Source organism: Charadrius vociferus, unplaced genomic scaffold (genome assembly GCF_000708025.1).
Source record: "Charadrius vociferus isolate BGI_N301 unplaced genomic scaffold, ASM70802v2 scaffold282, whole genome shotgun sequence".
Classification (NCBI taxonomy): Eukaryota; Metazoa; Chordata; class Aves; order Charadriiformes; family Charadriidae; genus Charadrius; species Charadrius vociferus.
The window spans coordinates 10983605-11000464 of record NW_009647731.1 but is presented as its reverse complement, the minus strand read 5'-3'; the positions used below and the strand labels follow the sequence as shown (position 1 = coordinate 11000464).

Sequence of the window (16860 nt, the reverse complement as noted above, 5' to 3'; positions counted from 1 at the left end):
TGTCCTAACTCTGGAAACACTTCACACGAGCCACAGCCGGGCTCTTTGGCAGGACCAACCAGTGAAAGTCCTCATGCTTTTACTTCAAAAGTCAATTTTACACAGCTCCAAACTGATGCACAATCAGTAACTGCTATTTCCTGCCTCCAAATATTCCTCTTTTGAGACAATAATATAACCTGACCAACAGGATGATGGTATTACCCAAAATAAGTCTGTCAATGCTTCAAGTTCCACACCTAATTGCTGAGAAGGTAAGCAGTTAATTGGGCTAATAATAAGCATAGGGATTTGTAAGTCACTGAACCTCGCACAGAAAGATTCCAGTCTGCAGGGGAATTACTACTAAATGTAGGTCACTGCAATCTTAGTGCAAATATTTGAGAGCCCGATGTACGTCCCTCTTCTCTTCCCATCATCTTTCACAGAGACCAGATATCTGACAGAAAGGGAATAAATGCACATGGATTAACCAGCTGCGGTCACCTCGCTGCAAGAAGGTCAAAGTGAAAGAAAATAGAGAAAGGCACTGCAACGAAAATGAAAACTAGTTTTTATCACACTGCTAAAAGGAATATGTATCGAGCCCTGCTGAAAACCAGCTTGGCTTTACAAGTGCTCAGACACTGCGTGGGGGCGCATTCAAATGATCTACTCTTTTAACTAACTGATGTGTGTGCAGACAGGTCAATGGAGGCAAAACAAGACCTATTTGTGCATGCAGATATACTGAAAAGCAAGTAAAATCCAAGCACAAGTTCCCGGCTTGTAAAGTTTTACTAGAAAAAACGGTATCCCTGTTTGAAGGAAATATTCCTCCTTCACTACCACAAGAGCCCTCCAATGCCATGACGCACTAATCCCGTTTGTTCCCAAGCCTTTCCTTTTTCTCTCCTTTCCTTGAATCTCACCTCAACACCCCACTCTACATCGCCTCAGCATCTGTAGGGTGGTGGACACAAGCCCTATCGCCTTTCTGCTCAAGCTGCACCTAGAAAAAAATGGCCACAGGACATCCTAATGGAGACCGTTTCATAGAAAAGTGTTAATTCATCTCAACACTGGAAGATAAAAAATTTTGGCATTGTAAAAATAGATGACTAGTCCTGCTGTTGTTAAAGTGTCTGACACGAAGTTTGGGAGTGGCCGAATTGGTTCCCTCTGTCTGCGAACAACAAACTGCACGTCCTTATTCTCAGCCCTAGCACTAGCAGAAAATGCTTGTATTTAATCTTTGTTTTAGGTGACTCGCCATAACAAGCGCTCGGGTCTTTATTTAGCATCCTGTTCTTGTTGCCCCATCCTGTAATGCTTTAGCAAATGGTAAATGTAATTATACAACATTAAGAAACCGACTGAGGCCAGCCAACCAGAAAGGAGCTGTGCCAGTTAGCACCCGTATTTAAGTCACTGCAGGTCGTCTGGTGGATCCTATTATCCTTAATCCAGGCCGTCAGTCACCGCAGGTCACAAGGGCTGTCATCATAGGCTAATTTTACATTTAGCAACCTCCCACTGAAAGAGTGAAGTTATGTAAGGACAAAAGTCCTTCCCAGCCTAATATGACACCCACAGTATTCAGCCAGAAGCGTTCTTACGACTGGACCATCACGGGGCTTTGCGAACGTCAAAATGCTACCGATTCTCTGTCAGAGGGCAGACTTCTGCTTATTTTTCTCTCCTCATCTCTGCTTATCGTTTTTGCTATCTTTATCATACAGATTACTGGCACTTTCTAAAATTCACAGGAAATCCATTCCCCATTTCCAAGTTCCAAGGACTTCATAAACTTGTTCTATATAAAAGAAAATGCTGTAATGATGTTAAAAGGCATCTTTAAAATAACGCTCCACATAATCAAATACATCCTATAACATTTTTGCAGCTCAGAATCTTCCCTGGGTAACACAAAAGAATTCACAAACCCGCGAACCTATTCTCTTCAGTCTAAAATAGCACAATTTGTGAGTTTCTGAATTGCAGTAGGAAAAACGCCGAGGTTGAACAGAATTCTTTTGTATAACTTGTCAAGAGGATGTAGGTATTATTATGCGTTTGATCTTGAGTGTTTCCTGGTGCTGGAGAGCCTGAAAGCTGCATGTTACAGCAAAGTGCTGGGAGGACAAGGAGGTGGAGAGAGAATAAGGAGGTAGAGAGGATCTAGAGAGGGTCCCACCTCACCCTCTCCTGACACCCGCCACTCAGGGCGATGGGGCAAGGGGAGGCAGTCACGCACAGGCTAGCACTCCAACAAGAAAATGCTATTTATTTTTTTCACTCCTTTAAGTAGAAGGTTAATGTTGGTTACCAATGAATACAATGGCACTTTTTTCTTGATTAAATAAAATATTATAGCCACATACTTTAGAAGACCCATAAATCTGCACGGAGTGAGTTTACTTCAGTAAGTATATGTGCACCATGGAAACAGCTGGCTCGTGGGCTATTTAAGGTAAGCAAAATAAATCAAGTAAGATCATTATTTTCTCATAAAAGAAATTAATTTCAGTTAATCTGAAAAAAAAAATCTTTCTTTTTATGAACTAACTACTTTATGACTGATCTTTAGAGCACCAAGCAATTCTACCCTATAACCAGCCCAAATGTTGTTATGTTGTAATGAACTCGAGATGCTATAGAACCAGGCAAAAGACTCGCCACTGAGTTATTAATGGCCAGTATAAGAAGAAAAAGATCACTGGAGAAGAACACGTCAGATGCGCATTCTCATCATTTGGAATAAAATGTCTCACTGCAGCAGGACGCTGCCATCCCATCAGCATCCCATTCACCTGACACCACCTCCCAAGAAAGCCACTAACACTTCTGGCTTGACTTCTTTATTAAAAGCACCATGAAGGGCATCCTAAACTGGCTGCCCAACTGGCTAACCACCCAACCCAGCGCGCCAGAGTGAGCTTTTCTGTCCTGTTCCAAACACAGCGAGGACGACGTGCATCCCCAGAGCCACGCAAAGCATCACTCTGAGGAGGCACTAACCAGCACCACATAGAAGTAACACTTAAAAAAAAAAAAAAGCTTTAGATCTCCATGAATAAAGACACATTGTGCTAAAGCTTTAGATCTCCATGAAGACAGACACATTGTGCTGGGACGCCTTTTTTCCTCGGGAGCTCTACAGCCCTTCCAAGCCTGCTGTGGTCCCTTTCTTCAGAAGCCTGAAGGCAGGGTTGATTGAACTTCTCATTTCTGAACTTTGAGGGTCAAAGTGTCTGATTTCAAACTGAAAATACCAACAAAAGGCAAAATGCCCCTACAGTCAAAATCTATAGCATCTCTATAAGAAGTAGGTTTGGTATTGTTTTGCCATCAAACATTTTAGGACAAATCCTGCTGTAGACAGAAGATAAATGGCTGCCTGACTGCAGAATCTGTCTCCTGCGAAAGGTCTGTGCCCGCTTCTTGCCTTCAAATTTGCCTTCTGTTAATTTGGATGTAGCAGAACTCTGTAAGCGGAGCGGGTGAGAGCATTTCCGTGCGCAGTGCTGCTTTCAGCATGCTCTTTGGTGTCACACTGGGGCGCGCACAGCTTAGCACTGCACTCTGAGAGCCTTAGTTACCTTGTTAAAGAAAAAGCAGCACTCGGTTTCTTAGTCTGTGCACACACACACACGTGGCAGGCACAAAACAGATACCTCGGAGCGGAAAGAAGACAGGGTAATCTGCCTGGCTAACTTCAGCGCTTCTATCCTCATGGCAGCAAACTCTAACTCCTCCTGTCAAGTGTTTGGTTGTGAGCAATCCACAGAAAAAAAAATGTATTAAGAACATAGCAAAAAATGTTTAACACATTCAAAAATGGAATGTTATATTTTAATGTACGATTCTGACAATTCCTGGGTGACAAACACGTCCCATATTCCTCTCATGACTAGAACATTGATACAAAACTCCAGGTTTTGGTTAGTTTTGAGGTAGCTGTATAGACAAACAATTTTTACTAGGGGGTAAGTATGAACAATGCTTTGGGTAAAATAAATATTTTCTGAAGCTGCTTTTTACAGACTCCTCTCCTTTTGTTTTCCTTTTATGTGAATTTATGCCAGCTGCCATTCTCAATTCAAACCTTGCTGTTTTAAAGTTTCACTACAAATATGCTAGAAAATACATCCTGACATACACAACTCGTCTGCAGATCTATTTGCTTTTCCTAGAAGAAACTATGCTGAATTCTGCATTAGATAAATTACCAGAAAAACAAAGCCTAATTTTCATTTCAGTAGAATTAGGGCCTAAATCTCTGAAAATGAATCTATGCATACAGACCTCCTAAGGCCAGGTGTCAAGACAACTCTCCACACATCAAGTCCTGTGTTGAAGCTTAAAAGATTTGTTTTATAAAGACTTCTACAAAATATATGCATCAGTGGTACACGATAGCTGCAAGTGTTGAAGAAATTTGAATTTATGTACTATATGAATTAAATTAAAATATCTCCATTCTGTAAGTTCCTGAAAGGCCAAAGATACTTTGGAAACAATCAAACCATATTTTGCTTCTTTCCCATCTCCCCACCAATCCTCTCCCCACCCCTATCAGATGAGGCAAAGCATTCCTCTACCTGTGTATAGACAAACATAAAGAAAAGTGACATTTATATTTCTGCTACAAACCTGAAGTTTCTGAGCAAATACTGGGGGGTTCTTTTCTGCTAAGTCAGGATCCAGATATTCAGGCTGATCACACATTGAGGTTTTCTTAGATATCCGATTGAGAAGAGCATCAGCAGAGACAAAGGAGTCTTCAGGAGATGTCTGAAGGATAAGGAGGACATAGAATAAACAACAGAGATTTTGTCAAAGTAGTTCAGGCCAAAAGCAACATACATGTCTGCAGATTTTTGATTCCTAGTAATTTCTTGCCCCACTGAAGATTACTTTTGACTACATGATGCACAGGTGTAACGGACAAACATAAAGAACAATTCTTCCTAATTTTAAAGCTGAGTAAACTTTCCAAGACTAACATGAAGTAAGTAATATTAGGACCTCTAAAGCAATGGCTCTCAAACCATGGACCACAGTCCGCTCTCAATTCTTCTACGATAGTTTTCAAACCATTTTTTTTCATACGCTATACATACATATTGTTCATACAACAGCTTATGTTCAGTTCAGGCACTTCTAAGGCAGTACAAAAGCTTTGAAGACCACCAAAACTGAGGGAAACCTCAGCAAGACTCTTTTTGCTGCCTTTACAAAGTCTTTTGCTGCTGACTGGGAATAAACTAAGTCATGTTCGCAATTACAACAGGATAATATGAGGGTGGGCAGAATTAGAACGACAAAAACAAGACCTCTGGGATTCAAGTACACAAGACTCCCTGCAGTGAGAAAAGTATTGAAGCTCATAAAAAATATTTTGTGAGATGGTATCAACAGCATCATTAATATAAATTAAGCACAGTAATAAAGTGAGCTGCTTCTTATTTTGACTCCTCAGTATATATGCTGTCATATAGCTTAGCATGCCTAGAGCTGCAGGCATTTGTGAAATAAGTTTGCCTGGGAAAGTGGAGGCCTTGAAGGAACCATTGTGAATTTGAGAACCAACGCTCTAAAGTTTATGCAGCGCAAGTTGGAAGCAAGGAGGGGCTCACCACTAATTCAAATCCAACCTGGAGAAACCACTGAAAAAAGTGATTTAACTGGAAGATGGAATGCGTCCTAATGATCAAAAAAAGTGAATTTTATATTACCAGTATCAGATGACAACAATACAGTTAACAATTTATGCAAAAATGTGAAAGGGCACCTGTTCTTTACCAACAAAATTTTGGAATTTCACAGTACATGCAACAGAACAAATCATGTCCCTATGTTTATATAAACCCCCTTATTTTATATGTATAATATTTCTTTAAATATTGGGTTAAAACACAGAGTAAAAAGGCCTGTGTGAGAAAAAAAAAACACTTCAAAGCATCGACTTGGAATAAGTTAGCACAAGAACATGTAAAGCCACAGTAAGAATTCAGCAAATTCTTCTGAATTCCATCAGTTCCATCTACCTACCTCCCTCATTTGTGTCCTACCACATGCTGCTACCAAGACCTTTAATTATCAGATTGAGTTTCACTCTACTTGAGAGATCCACCTTTGCTACCTCTTACGTGACATGAAAAATTTCTGCAGGGAAACATCTTATCGTACAACAAACTCTGATCACAAATTACTTACAATTTCAATAGCCTCTGGAGTTGTTCCTAGGGTCATGGGCTCCAGGTCTTTCTGCTTTGACTTGTCAGGTGACTGTAAGTGTGCCTCTTGGCTGGCCGCTAGGACGCGGGAAGCTGGATGTTGCACTTTCATTCCAGAGGATTGCTGGGCTTCAGGGTCTTCAAAACTTGACCTGGAAAAAGATTGTGTACTTGCTTTCAGGGTAGAGCACAAGGTCCATACAATTATGCTCCTGGTAACAACTAAGCAAGTCCTCTTCATCACTTTCATGTGTATATATTTTTATATCCTCACATTGTTTCAACTCAACTTTATATCGTTATATCTCATAACACTTTGCAATATCTTTTCAAAGCAATGCACCAAAGTAATCTAAATAAAGCCAGTTCCATCAGAAATGCTATGCACATTCCTTAAATATTTCTCACTTGCCTTTTTACCCCTTTCTCATCATGACCTACATCTCTTCCAACAAACAACTTTTGCTAACAAGATCAGATGTCCTCAACAAGCAAAATTTTTGGAAGTAAATACAACCCCCACATCCTGTTCTTATGAACTAGACTCCTTGTTCGGAAAATACATCTAGGGAAGGCCAAGTGAAAAGGGGCAATTAGGAGATTTCTAGATTGATATGAAAATGACCTCAGTATCTTGAGAAAAAAACTGTAAGTAGGAAGCCATTGTCTAGTGAAACAGTTGTGACTGTGATTCTATTTAGTAAGAATATGAAGGGGAAATATGTGTCCTTCTTCCTTCCCATTATAAAACTTCTGTATCTTTGCCCTCTATTCTCTATCGTATGTGTACACAGATGGGAATCTATTTTTAAACAAACAACTTGGCAACACGGAGGCAGAGGGAGGAAGAATTGCCTGTGTACGTGCTATGATGGTAACCCATTTCCCCGACACCCTTTTCCATTGCGGAATTTGCATGCAGTGACATACCCTGAGCACGGCGTGGTGGAATCAGACAGTCTGATGGGAGGTGATTTGACTGGGCTCTCCTGCTGTGCGTCAAACATTAGGTATAAAGATTGTTTCTTCGGGGTGCTATCATCCTGCTGGCAACAGGGAAAGACAGACTCATTAAGCAACTCAACCATTCTCCATTACAGCTAATTCAGGTCACTGAAGCCTTAAGTGACCAAATGACTTGACAGAGAACTAATAACACAGGACTGTAATATAGTCTATGCTAACTGATACTGAGATGATCCCTTTAAGGAAGAAACCATTAAAGAACAAAACCCAAACAGTTCAGTATTTGTAATGGCTCTTCTTCTCCCACTTTGGGGTTAATCAGATTTCTGGTCCTGTCAAGCAGGAGGCATCCCCTGACTGAAAGTGTTACTAAAATATTCATTGAAACTTCTCATCAGTTTAAACACCTGACACACATGCTTGATTTTTCTAACTTTGCTTGTGGATATAAGCCCATTGGATCTAGTCAAGCTATCAAATCCATGAACTAAATAGAAGTAAGGTAAAACAACTGGTAACATGTAATACTGCATTCCATATTTCACATTCATTCTATGCATTATTTCCTGATTCCCTCCACCTTCTTAAAAGTTTTACTCTCGGTTCCTTAAAATAGTTCAATCGCTGGTGTAGACAGCTCTGTACTCTGCACTGCTGGAAATACTGATTTGCTTTTAATCTCCAGAAAGGACTACTATGATGCTAGCTTAAAAATAAAATAATAAAATGGAACAAGCTCTACAGGATATAGGACAACAAAGCACATGCAATTTATCCCAGTTATGCCAATTTAAAGGAACTGGTTTTGCAAATCTGCTGCAGGCACATTATAATTAATTTAAGGGGTAGTGAGGCCGACGGCATTAGCAGGATAGTATATTATGATAAGGGGATGCAAATGAATGGGAATGGAAGTGAGAACTTACAGGCACAGAGGAGCCTATTTTCTCCATATATTCTATTTCATATGAGTTGCCATATTCCAGTTCTGCAACAGAAACAAAAACGAGCCATTAAATACCTGCCATGAAATGATTTTGCAGAAGTAAATGAGATCTCTTCTCATTTACAAGGGACACTTCCATCCTGCCCAATACTCTTCTATGAGGTATTAAAAATAGAATATACAGAGAGAAAGCAGAAGGTGCACAGATTTTCAAAAATGAACTATGACACACTTCAGGCAAATTCATTTGCCTGAAAAATTTCAGCTTTATCAATTTGCTGAAGATTCTGCCCCAGGGGCCAGAATGTTAACAAAGTTTCAGGGCACTTTCAGGCCACAGATAACTTTCCTCTATCATGTTATCACAGAAAACACATTTTTCAATAATTGGTAATGCTGATACCAGTTTCCTTTAATGTACGCAAAAAGATTTTAAAAGCTGTTGAGAAATGAGTTTCTATTTCTTAATATTTATCACACAGTTCTTAATTAAGAAGGACTACTGTGGTATTACTTCAGATAAAAAGACACGTAAAATACCCGTATGCTGATTGAACAAGGAGTGACACACCAACCCAGCTGACTGGGCTGTTTCCACATTTTAGTTACAGAGGAAAAGCCTAAGGCGGGAAGATTTACGAAGACCCCTAAATCTAAACCCTAATAAAAATGCAAATCTTCACTGCTCCTCTACTTCTAATCTCCTAATTACACTGGAGGGAATAACCAGCATTTCCTTCCAATCCATGGTCACCCAGTAGTGAGCTGATATAGAGGCAGACAGATAAAACACAGCAAAATGGAAAAGAGAGCGTATCTTCCTGCATCCCAATAAAAAAAAAGACTTTGTTCAATGACACCTTAATTTAAAAATTAAAAACATCATTAATTTGTCCTAATGCTGTATTTTACTCTGTTTCCATCAGTTAATTCAATAAGCCACTTGTATAATTCCATTTCTAGTACAGATAAATTCTAACGAATGGCACATTAGTATTTACATTAAGATAAAAGTATGTGCTAAAATTCTTCTAGATTTAGGTAGCTTTTGAAAAGTAGGGCTTGTATCAGGAAGATGGTAACCATAGTTAAAACATTTGTTCTTTAATAACAAACCACCCCTAAAGATAATCTCTTACTGCTTTGTTAAAAAAAAAAAAAAAAGTTTCAAAGGGTGCAATGTGAGTTTACAATGCTCAAAATGTTTTTATAATAAAAAGCGCCGTAGAGTGCAAGCACTGGTATTCCACAAGTCTATGTATTTTCTCAGACAACCACTGAAAAGGAACAGCCACAAACTCTCAGTACCTGACATGTGGGAGATATTAATAGTAAAACATCTGAGTGACGAGAATGCCATAAAAGCAGGCTCCTCACGTTTAAATTCCTAGCACCATATGTTTTAACGGTAACAGGGAGCCAGGCAAGATGGACAACCTCCTGGTATCGGATACAAGCTTCCTCCTAGTGAAAGCGGAAACAAAACCGAAACGAGGAGACTCAAACCACCTCCTAGACGCAGCGCTGCAGGAGAAAGCACGAAGTGCCAGATAAGAGCGTTTAGTCACTGCCTTTCTGTATTTCATTTACCTACACGTCGCCCAGCGAGGTGCATCACCAGTGACTAAGGGGCATATTTACGACCCCAGAGAGCAATCGGTGAGCGAGCGTACAAGTACAAGCAGGAGACGCACCGGCACTGTCCTCTGCTGGCACAGCCGGCGGTGATCCTCCATCTGCCTGCAGGGCTGGCAGTGGCTTGCAATGGCAATCCAAACTGACGTTTGGGATGACAACACGAATTTAACTTTACCGATTTAGAAAAGGCAGAACACAGATGGAAACACTTCAACGAGAAACAAAAGGAACAACACGGCTCACGAAACGCAGTTTGTTTCGTCTCATTGCTCTCAGAAGTCTCCAGCACAATCAGACACTATCGACTCTCCTAGGTGTCCTCCCTAAGACATCATCTCCCCTCCAAAATCTTAGGCTCCGGTTACCTCTAGACATTCAAAATTACAAATGTCCACGATATCTCGTGAAGTAAGACAATTACCTTTAATAAATACATGCAGCGGACTTACTAAGTGATGTCCTCCAACTCCTCCCACAAGTAGCTGCAAGATTACATCAGAATTTTCTGCTAATAATTACTGCTTATTTCTGGTCTGTGCAACACAAAAATGGCAGCAGTTAGAAGCAGCGCATGCAACAGAGGAGAGCTGGATGTATCGGCTGACTCAGTATTTGGGCTGTATCCGTACAAAAGCCGTGTTAGGTTACAGGATAACACTCATACCAGTATCTGGGAGGGGTGAAAACATTTGCACTGAGAAATAGCCCTGGAATTACTCATGAGTTTCTCAGTGCCACAGGAGCAAGACTGTCAAGGGAAAAAAATTATTATTTTTCAGAGATCTGAAAAGCGGAAGCATTGTTGATTATAATTAGCATGTAATCTGAAACTTCGACTATACGACGCAGCACACATGAGACAAGACAATTAGCATTTAATTAGGAGCTTTGCTCACTTTCTTCTCTCCACTTTGATAGCTAAAATGATTGCCTTAGAGTATCTCTCACTATTCTTTTGTTCATTTCCTTTCGCATAATTTCCATTTTCCCAGATTTGGGGGGCTTATTTTCTAAAAAATATTTCTTTAAATTGTTTATTTAATACAAATGAAGTGAAGCTGATATCTAAAATTTATAATTTGACAATAATTTGACTGAAATACTTATCTGTACAAAAGACTCAACAGATTTCCAAAAAGCCCAGGCCACGCAAACATACAAGCACATGCATATGAACATGTGCAGTCCCATTAAAACCACTACGATTATTCATGCCTTTTAATGTCAAACACATTTGACCTAAAAGCTTAGCAGTTCTTAATTAGGCAAAAACTCCTCAGTCCCAGTCTAAAAGGGTATAAAGTAGCTTTGATGGTAGATCGGGACAGGGGTTGAAAGGTTAGGGGAAAAAAAATAAGTTCTGATTAAGAAGAAAAAGTTGAAGTCAAGTTAAATTCATACGTTCTTCCCGCCCACAAAGCTGAAAATCTGCCCTTGGAGCAGATGTTGCAAAGCAGTATTCCCTTTGGTAACCCCAAGGAAGGCCACACACAAATTTGCTAAATTCTGTCTGTTGCACATTTCACAGATCTGGAATGAGAGTTCTCTTGACAGGAACTTCCAGCTTTAGCTCACAACTGCTTGTAGGAAGGTGTGACGGGAAAAATCTTAAGCTTGTCTAGAAGGCAATTTTATCTGGCATGTGAAAGGTAAATATCTTACACAGGGAATATCCTGGACACCTTTACGCATACAGATGCCTGGATCCTAGCAACCTGGAGGAGAGACGGCATCTTACAGGGTCTTAATGCAATACACAAACTTTGAGCAGAATTGTAACCTGGGACCTTCTCCCATTCCGGTTAGAGGAACAGGCTCAGGCAAAATCAGTAGTTCAGTGACTCCGGATCCAAGTGCGTTAACTGGGAGCGGGATCAGACCCCAGTCTCCTGTGAAGGCACAGAGGGAACAGGCAGCATGCACAGAACAGAGCTTGTCTACAATTTACCATACAAAGGAAGCAAAAGCCTTTCTCTGAAGGCCCCTTCCATTTTCCTTTAAGCTTCCTCTCTCCTCTTTCTTGAAAACTCAAGGTGGGACAATGGGGGTCATACACTGAGCTTCCCATAATTGCCAAGTTCCCTGGACTGGCCCAAAGAGCATCATTTTTTAGGGTTCCCAAATAATACAGTTCGCATTCACCAAAGTATATGCCAATATCCTCAAATGAACCAAAACACCTCTCTCAAGAAATATAACATTTGCTGGATGCAGACAGTCCGTTATAAAGCGTACCCTCTGTAGGAGAGCTGAATTTGGTCTCATTAACAAACGTAGACAGATCAGATGGTTGTGGGTAATCCTGTTTATCCGTGTTCAGGTCCACAGTCATGCAGGTCCATTTCTGACTTGTCACCGAAGATGCCAGTTTCTCCTCATCTGTCGCATGAACCACCGTGGATATGACGGGTGGTGTTTCTGGAGTAGGTAGTGGAGTGGGATCCTGCAGAAAACAAGCGCCAATTAATTCTATTATCTTTCATTATTACGTTGAATAGTCAACTCCCTAAATTCCTCTCCATGACCACAGTCATCTTTTTAATTCTGTACTCTTTACCGCAGCTCTGTATAAAATACTTAATGAAAAATATCAGAGTAGTTTATTTAGAACTCTACTAGCAGCAAGTTTTCCCGGTATAACTAAACTCTTTGATGATAAACAGTCGCATCGCAAAGCTGCCCTGATAACAAGGAAGAAAGGAACTCCAGAACCGTTTCAATCTGTTAGGCACTTGACATAAGTGGCACACATCACCCACCACTGAAGCCTTTGACTACCAAAACTGACTTTTTAGGCTTCCCTCATGGGAGCAAGCCTCTGTAGGTCTGCGAGGTCATGAACCCCTTCTTCACTTCTAGGCAGTCATGCAGCATAAATAAAAGGGTAGGATGGATAACAGGAAGACGAACAGCAGCGTGGAAGGAGCTGTGCCACATCAAAGCACTTAGGCCTTTGTAGGCAGAACATTGCTTTTGTTAACTCCTCTTCCAAGAAAACCACCTGCCAGCAGTTTACAACTAGGAATAAAACCATCCAAGCACATGTTCCTGGTAGATCAGCCCACTTGGTTTATTTCTATTTCCCTTCCAGCCCACCAGCTTGATGCATTCAGTTTCTTACTTTCTAATCTAAAAATTCCAGGGTGGACAGTTACGTCGAATTTTTCAGACAACTGATTGAAGATATTTATTCATATCGTCTGTCCATTGTAACATAGGACTTTCCAAAGTACATGCACTAATAGTCTAACTGGAATTCTCACAGCAAATACAAGATCTAATATACGTTTTAGACACACTTCCAGAGACCAAAAGTCTAATACCTTATGACTATAGCCCAGGGTGCTGTACTTGAACACCAATATGCTTATATTCTTTTAAAAAAACCTCTTCTATTATTAAATGTACAATTCTACAATTAAATAAATCAAATTTACATTTTTTGCTCCTACAAGAACACTAATTAAATGCATCAAAATAAGGCAGTATTTTACCTGAGAAGGAGGATCAGATAGTGGGGATCTTTTTGGTGATTTTTTCACCCTAAATGTATCACTGAAAACAAAGTTAAAACAGTTAATATGGTAATACCAGCAAGAATCGGGTCATTTCACACTTAGCAAGAGACAGCCACAGACAATGCAACCTCTGTAAGCCCTTCTGCTTGAAAATCCCATCCATTAGGCAGCAGCACCACAGAGAAACATGCCATCGGTACATATTCTTGTCATGCACTTGGAACAGGCCTCAACTCCCCAAAAGCTGAGAAAAGCAGGACTGCCATATTTTTCATGCCAACTACTGACATATATACAGAACGGAGCTGCTGCTCGATTGCAATTCAAATCCCTGCTCCGCCACAGACACCCTCAGTGGCCTTAAGCAAATTATTTCAGCTTCTGTCTCCTTCAGTTTCCCATCTGAAAATTAAGTCTAAGCCACATCTTTACATGAGAATTAAAACTGTGCTCACCTTGGGCAGTAAGCTCCGATGACCCCCGAAATCATTACCAAAAAAATGGTACACTTTGGATGAACTACATAAAAACAGCAGAGGCGGATGCTGTTCCCAAGATGCCAGAACAAAGCTCTACCGTTGCAAATGTGCACAACGCGCTCCCTCCCTCTTTAAAACAAATATAACAGCAAATATGGCAATTCTGCTTCCAGTTGCCCTGACAGCTCACAGTGCAGACTGGGAGCACGGACACTGTAGCCCTTCCAAATCCCACAGGTTTCAATCAGGCAAAAGGAATGAAGAATAAACATTCTGTCTTGGGGTATAATTATGAATGTTGCCTTTATGTTTATTCATAATTGGTTAAAAATATTTTCTAAGAAGGAAATGAAGAATAAACATTATGTCTTGGTATATAGTTATGAATGTTGCCTTTATGTTTGTTCCCAAGTGGTTAAAAATATTTTCTAAGAAGGAAATAAACCAATTATCCACCTGTTCTCTTGATGCATATTGCCAGTTATTCAAACACATTTGTGCCACTAACTAGAAGAGGCAGAAAATTTTCATACCAAACTCGCTGATAAAAGACTTAACGTTTGAACTTTGCCGTAGCAAAAATTACTGCCCACCAGCTCATCCCTGATCAATGAATGGCACGATCAGCAGGAGAGATTATAATGGTGGGTTTCAGTCGGTAGAGGGTAAATCAATACCACATCTAGAGGGGAAAATAAATTGGACAGCTGAATATTGGTGTGTCCGATGCTACTAATTATCTAGTTATGATGCTAGAAGTAATTAGGATAACTTATTCCTTTAAGAAGGAGAAACACTTTACGGAGTATTTATGAAAAACTGATTGCACAATATTGTTGTACAATGGTAGAAATAAAACATTTGTATTTTAGCTCCAGGATACAAACTCTATATAGTTTTTAAAAGAGGATTTTCTTTGATAGGGAAACAGATAACAAGGCAATTCCTCAAACTCATTCAGAGCAAGGCATCTGACTTAAAATAGCTTTCATATGTACCAGTGAAGTGAAACAGTTAAGACAAAAGCTTCATGCTGAATAACAACTGATCATGCTGCAAAATAAATGAGTAAAATTAAAAAGCCCATAAATCAAAGAGGAAATTTGAATTGTTAGCTTAGAATTACTTACAACAGAGAACATACAGACATCACATCTTCTACCATCCTAAGACAAATAAGACAAAGAAAAGAGAGACAGACAGAAGGAACTGACAAAAAAGATAAACCTGCAAATACTCTGTTAATGTTAATGTGTTAAGGCAATCTGATCATGCATATTTTCTACCTGTATAATCTTAACACCTACTTTTTATTGTGAAATACAAGGGGAGAAAAAAAATATTCATCAAGTCCTTTAATGTTTTCAAATTCAATATTATACTTTTGACACACTTTCATCTTACAAAACACATTTTTCAAAGCTGAGGCCTCAGAGTTAAGTTCCTGTCAACAGACTACGCATCCTCGCCTTCCCTGACAGTAGACACCTGCCTTCTTTTCAAAACACAGTATTTGTGATTACATGGGATGTAAAACTGTTCTTGAATGGCAGCTAAGCTTAAGGAAAGAGCACGCTTATGCAAGGATTTTTCATGTCTGCTGATTTCTCACGACAGTACAGATAAAGCTACCTGACCATTTCAAATCATTACCTAAGTCAAGAAAGAAAATGACATTCCTTTAAATCTCATCTATTTCAGCTCTCACCGAAATCTAACTTTGTGTTTTGACAGAATCAAAATCAGAAGGACACTTTGCCGAACAATTAAGGCTAAGAAAAGTTTTCATTGACTTATAAGCTTGGCAGGTTCTGCTCAGGTCTTCTCACCTGCGATGCTCTGGGAAGCTGGCACTGAGCATTTCTAAACCCAGCCTCCAATCATCCGACAGTTTGGAGAGCGATGTCTATACAAGCCACCTATTTTTATCCATCACTATAAGCAGGCGCTCAGGAGGCATCAGCTGCTCTCTGTTCAGTATCATCTGAGCAAGATGATGTACTTCAAAACAGCTCAACACTTAGGTGTATGACCAGAGAGTAATTTGTGTGGAGCTGACAACTCTTCTAAAAATCTCATCTTTTCACATGGAGGTCGGTGCTTAGACTGCTGCAAGTTTCATTCCAGAATAAAAACTGATTATTTTTATTGATTTAACACAGGTAAGACCTAGCATATGACACAGATTCAAAGCAGTACGAGCTTAGTGATGGCTTAAACTCATGCCTGGCTTCTCCGCCTCCCATAGGTCTCATCTAGAAATCACTGTCTTTCCATATGAGGAACACATTTTCAAACTGGTCCGTACAGATGTATTTCTGCACCCCTCAACAGTGCTAATAAAAGCTCCTGGCTGTGCACAATTGTCTGTTAATTAGAAGCCCTGGTCATTAGTGTCATTTCCTAACTCAAACACCCTCCTCCTTTCTGCCCCTCGGAGCTGAAGCATTTTGCAGTGGCTTCTCTCTCCTGTCCCAGCATGGGAGCATTGCCAAGGAGGGTCCTACACCCCATCTCCTTGCCCGGCCAGGGGTTCTCCTGCACTAGACCCCATGGAGGAGCCATGTCGAGGGCCCTTTTCATGAAGAAGAGAGATGGGAGACAGGCCACTGCTTCCCCCGGCACCCCCCAAGAAGCCTTAGGCTAATTTTCTCCTAGAAAGTATTATGGCTCCGGGCTGCGGATTCTCTGCTTTGTTAGAAACCACTTGCAAAAGTAGGTTACGAGGCTGCAGTGAGCAGACACGTAACAGAACGAAGTGAAAGCAGTCCCAGGTGAGGGCTGGGAATTCCTACAAACCTCCTGAACAAAGAACCTGAAGCCCTGCTCTAGGGTAGTTTCACTTCTGCCACCACGACAAAGAGCAGCAGTGAACTTTGTGACTGTAGGACAGGGCCTTCCCGTGATGGATTTTCCCAAGGATGGATATGGTTTAGCAAAATCTTTGTAAATCACGTTGCCCATAAATTAACAACTTTGAAATTGATTCTAATATTCACAGCAGATGGGTGGACCCAAGAGGTTTGTACTGGGGGTCTGTCAACTCCACTGGAGCTACTGGAACACACAAGGAGACTCTGGCTGGCTGCAAA

At 40.4% G+C, this 16860-nt stretch overlaps 1 protein-coding gene across 1 annotated transcript in view; it reads right to left on the bottom strand.

The window, feature by feature from the left end:
* The window catches only part of TACC2 (transforming, acidic coiled-coil containing protein 2), a 46402-nt gene that overhangs the window by 19060 nt on the left and 10482 nt on the right, over positions 1-16860 (bottom strand). The window contains exons 3-7 of the mRNA XM_009881595.1: positions 13266-13326; positions 12007-12214; positions 8114-8175; positions 7152-7267; positions 6202-6373 (exon numbers count right to left, since the gene is read on the bottom strand). Of these exons, the coding sequence (XP_009879897.1) occupies positions 6202-6373; positions 7152-7267; positions 8114-8175; positions 12007-12214; positions 13266-13326 (619 nt within the window). The remainder of the gene's footprint in view (positions 1-6201; positions 6374-7151; positions 7268-8113; positions 8176-12006; positions 12215-13265; positions 13327-16860) is intronic.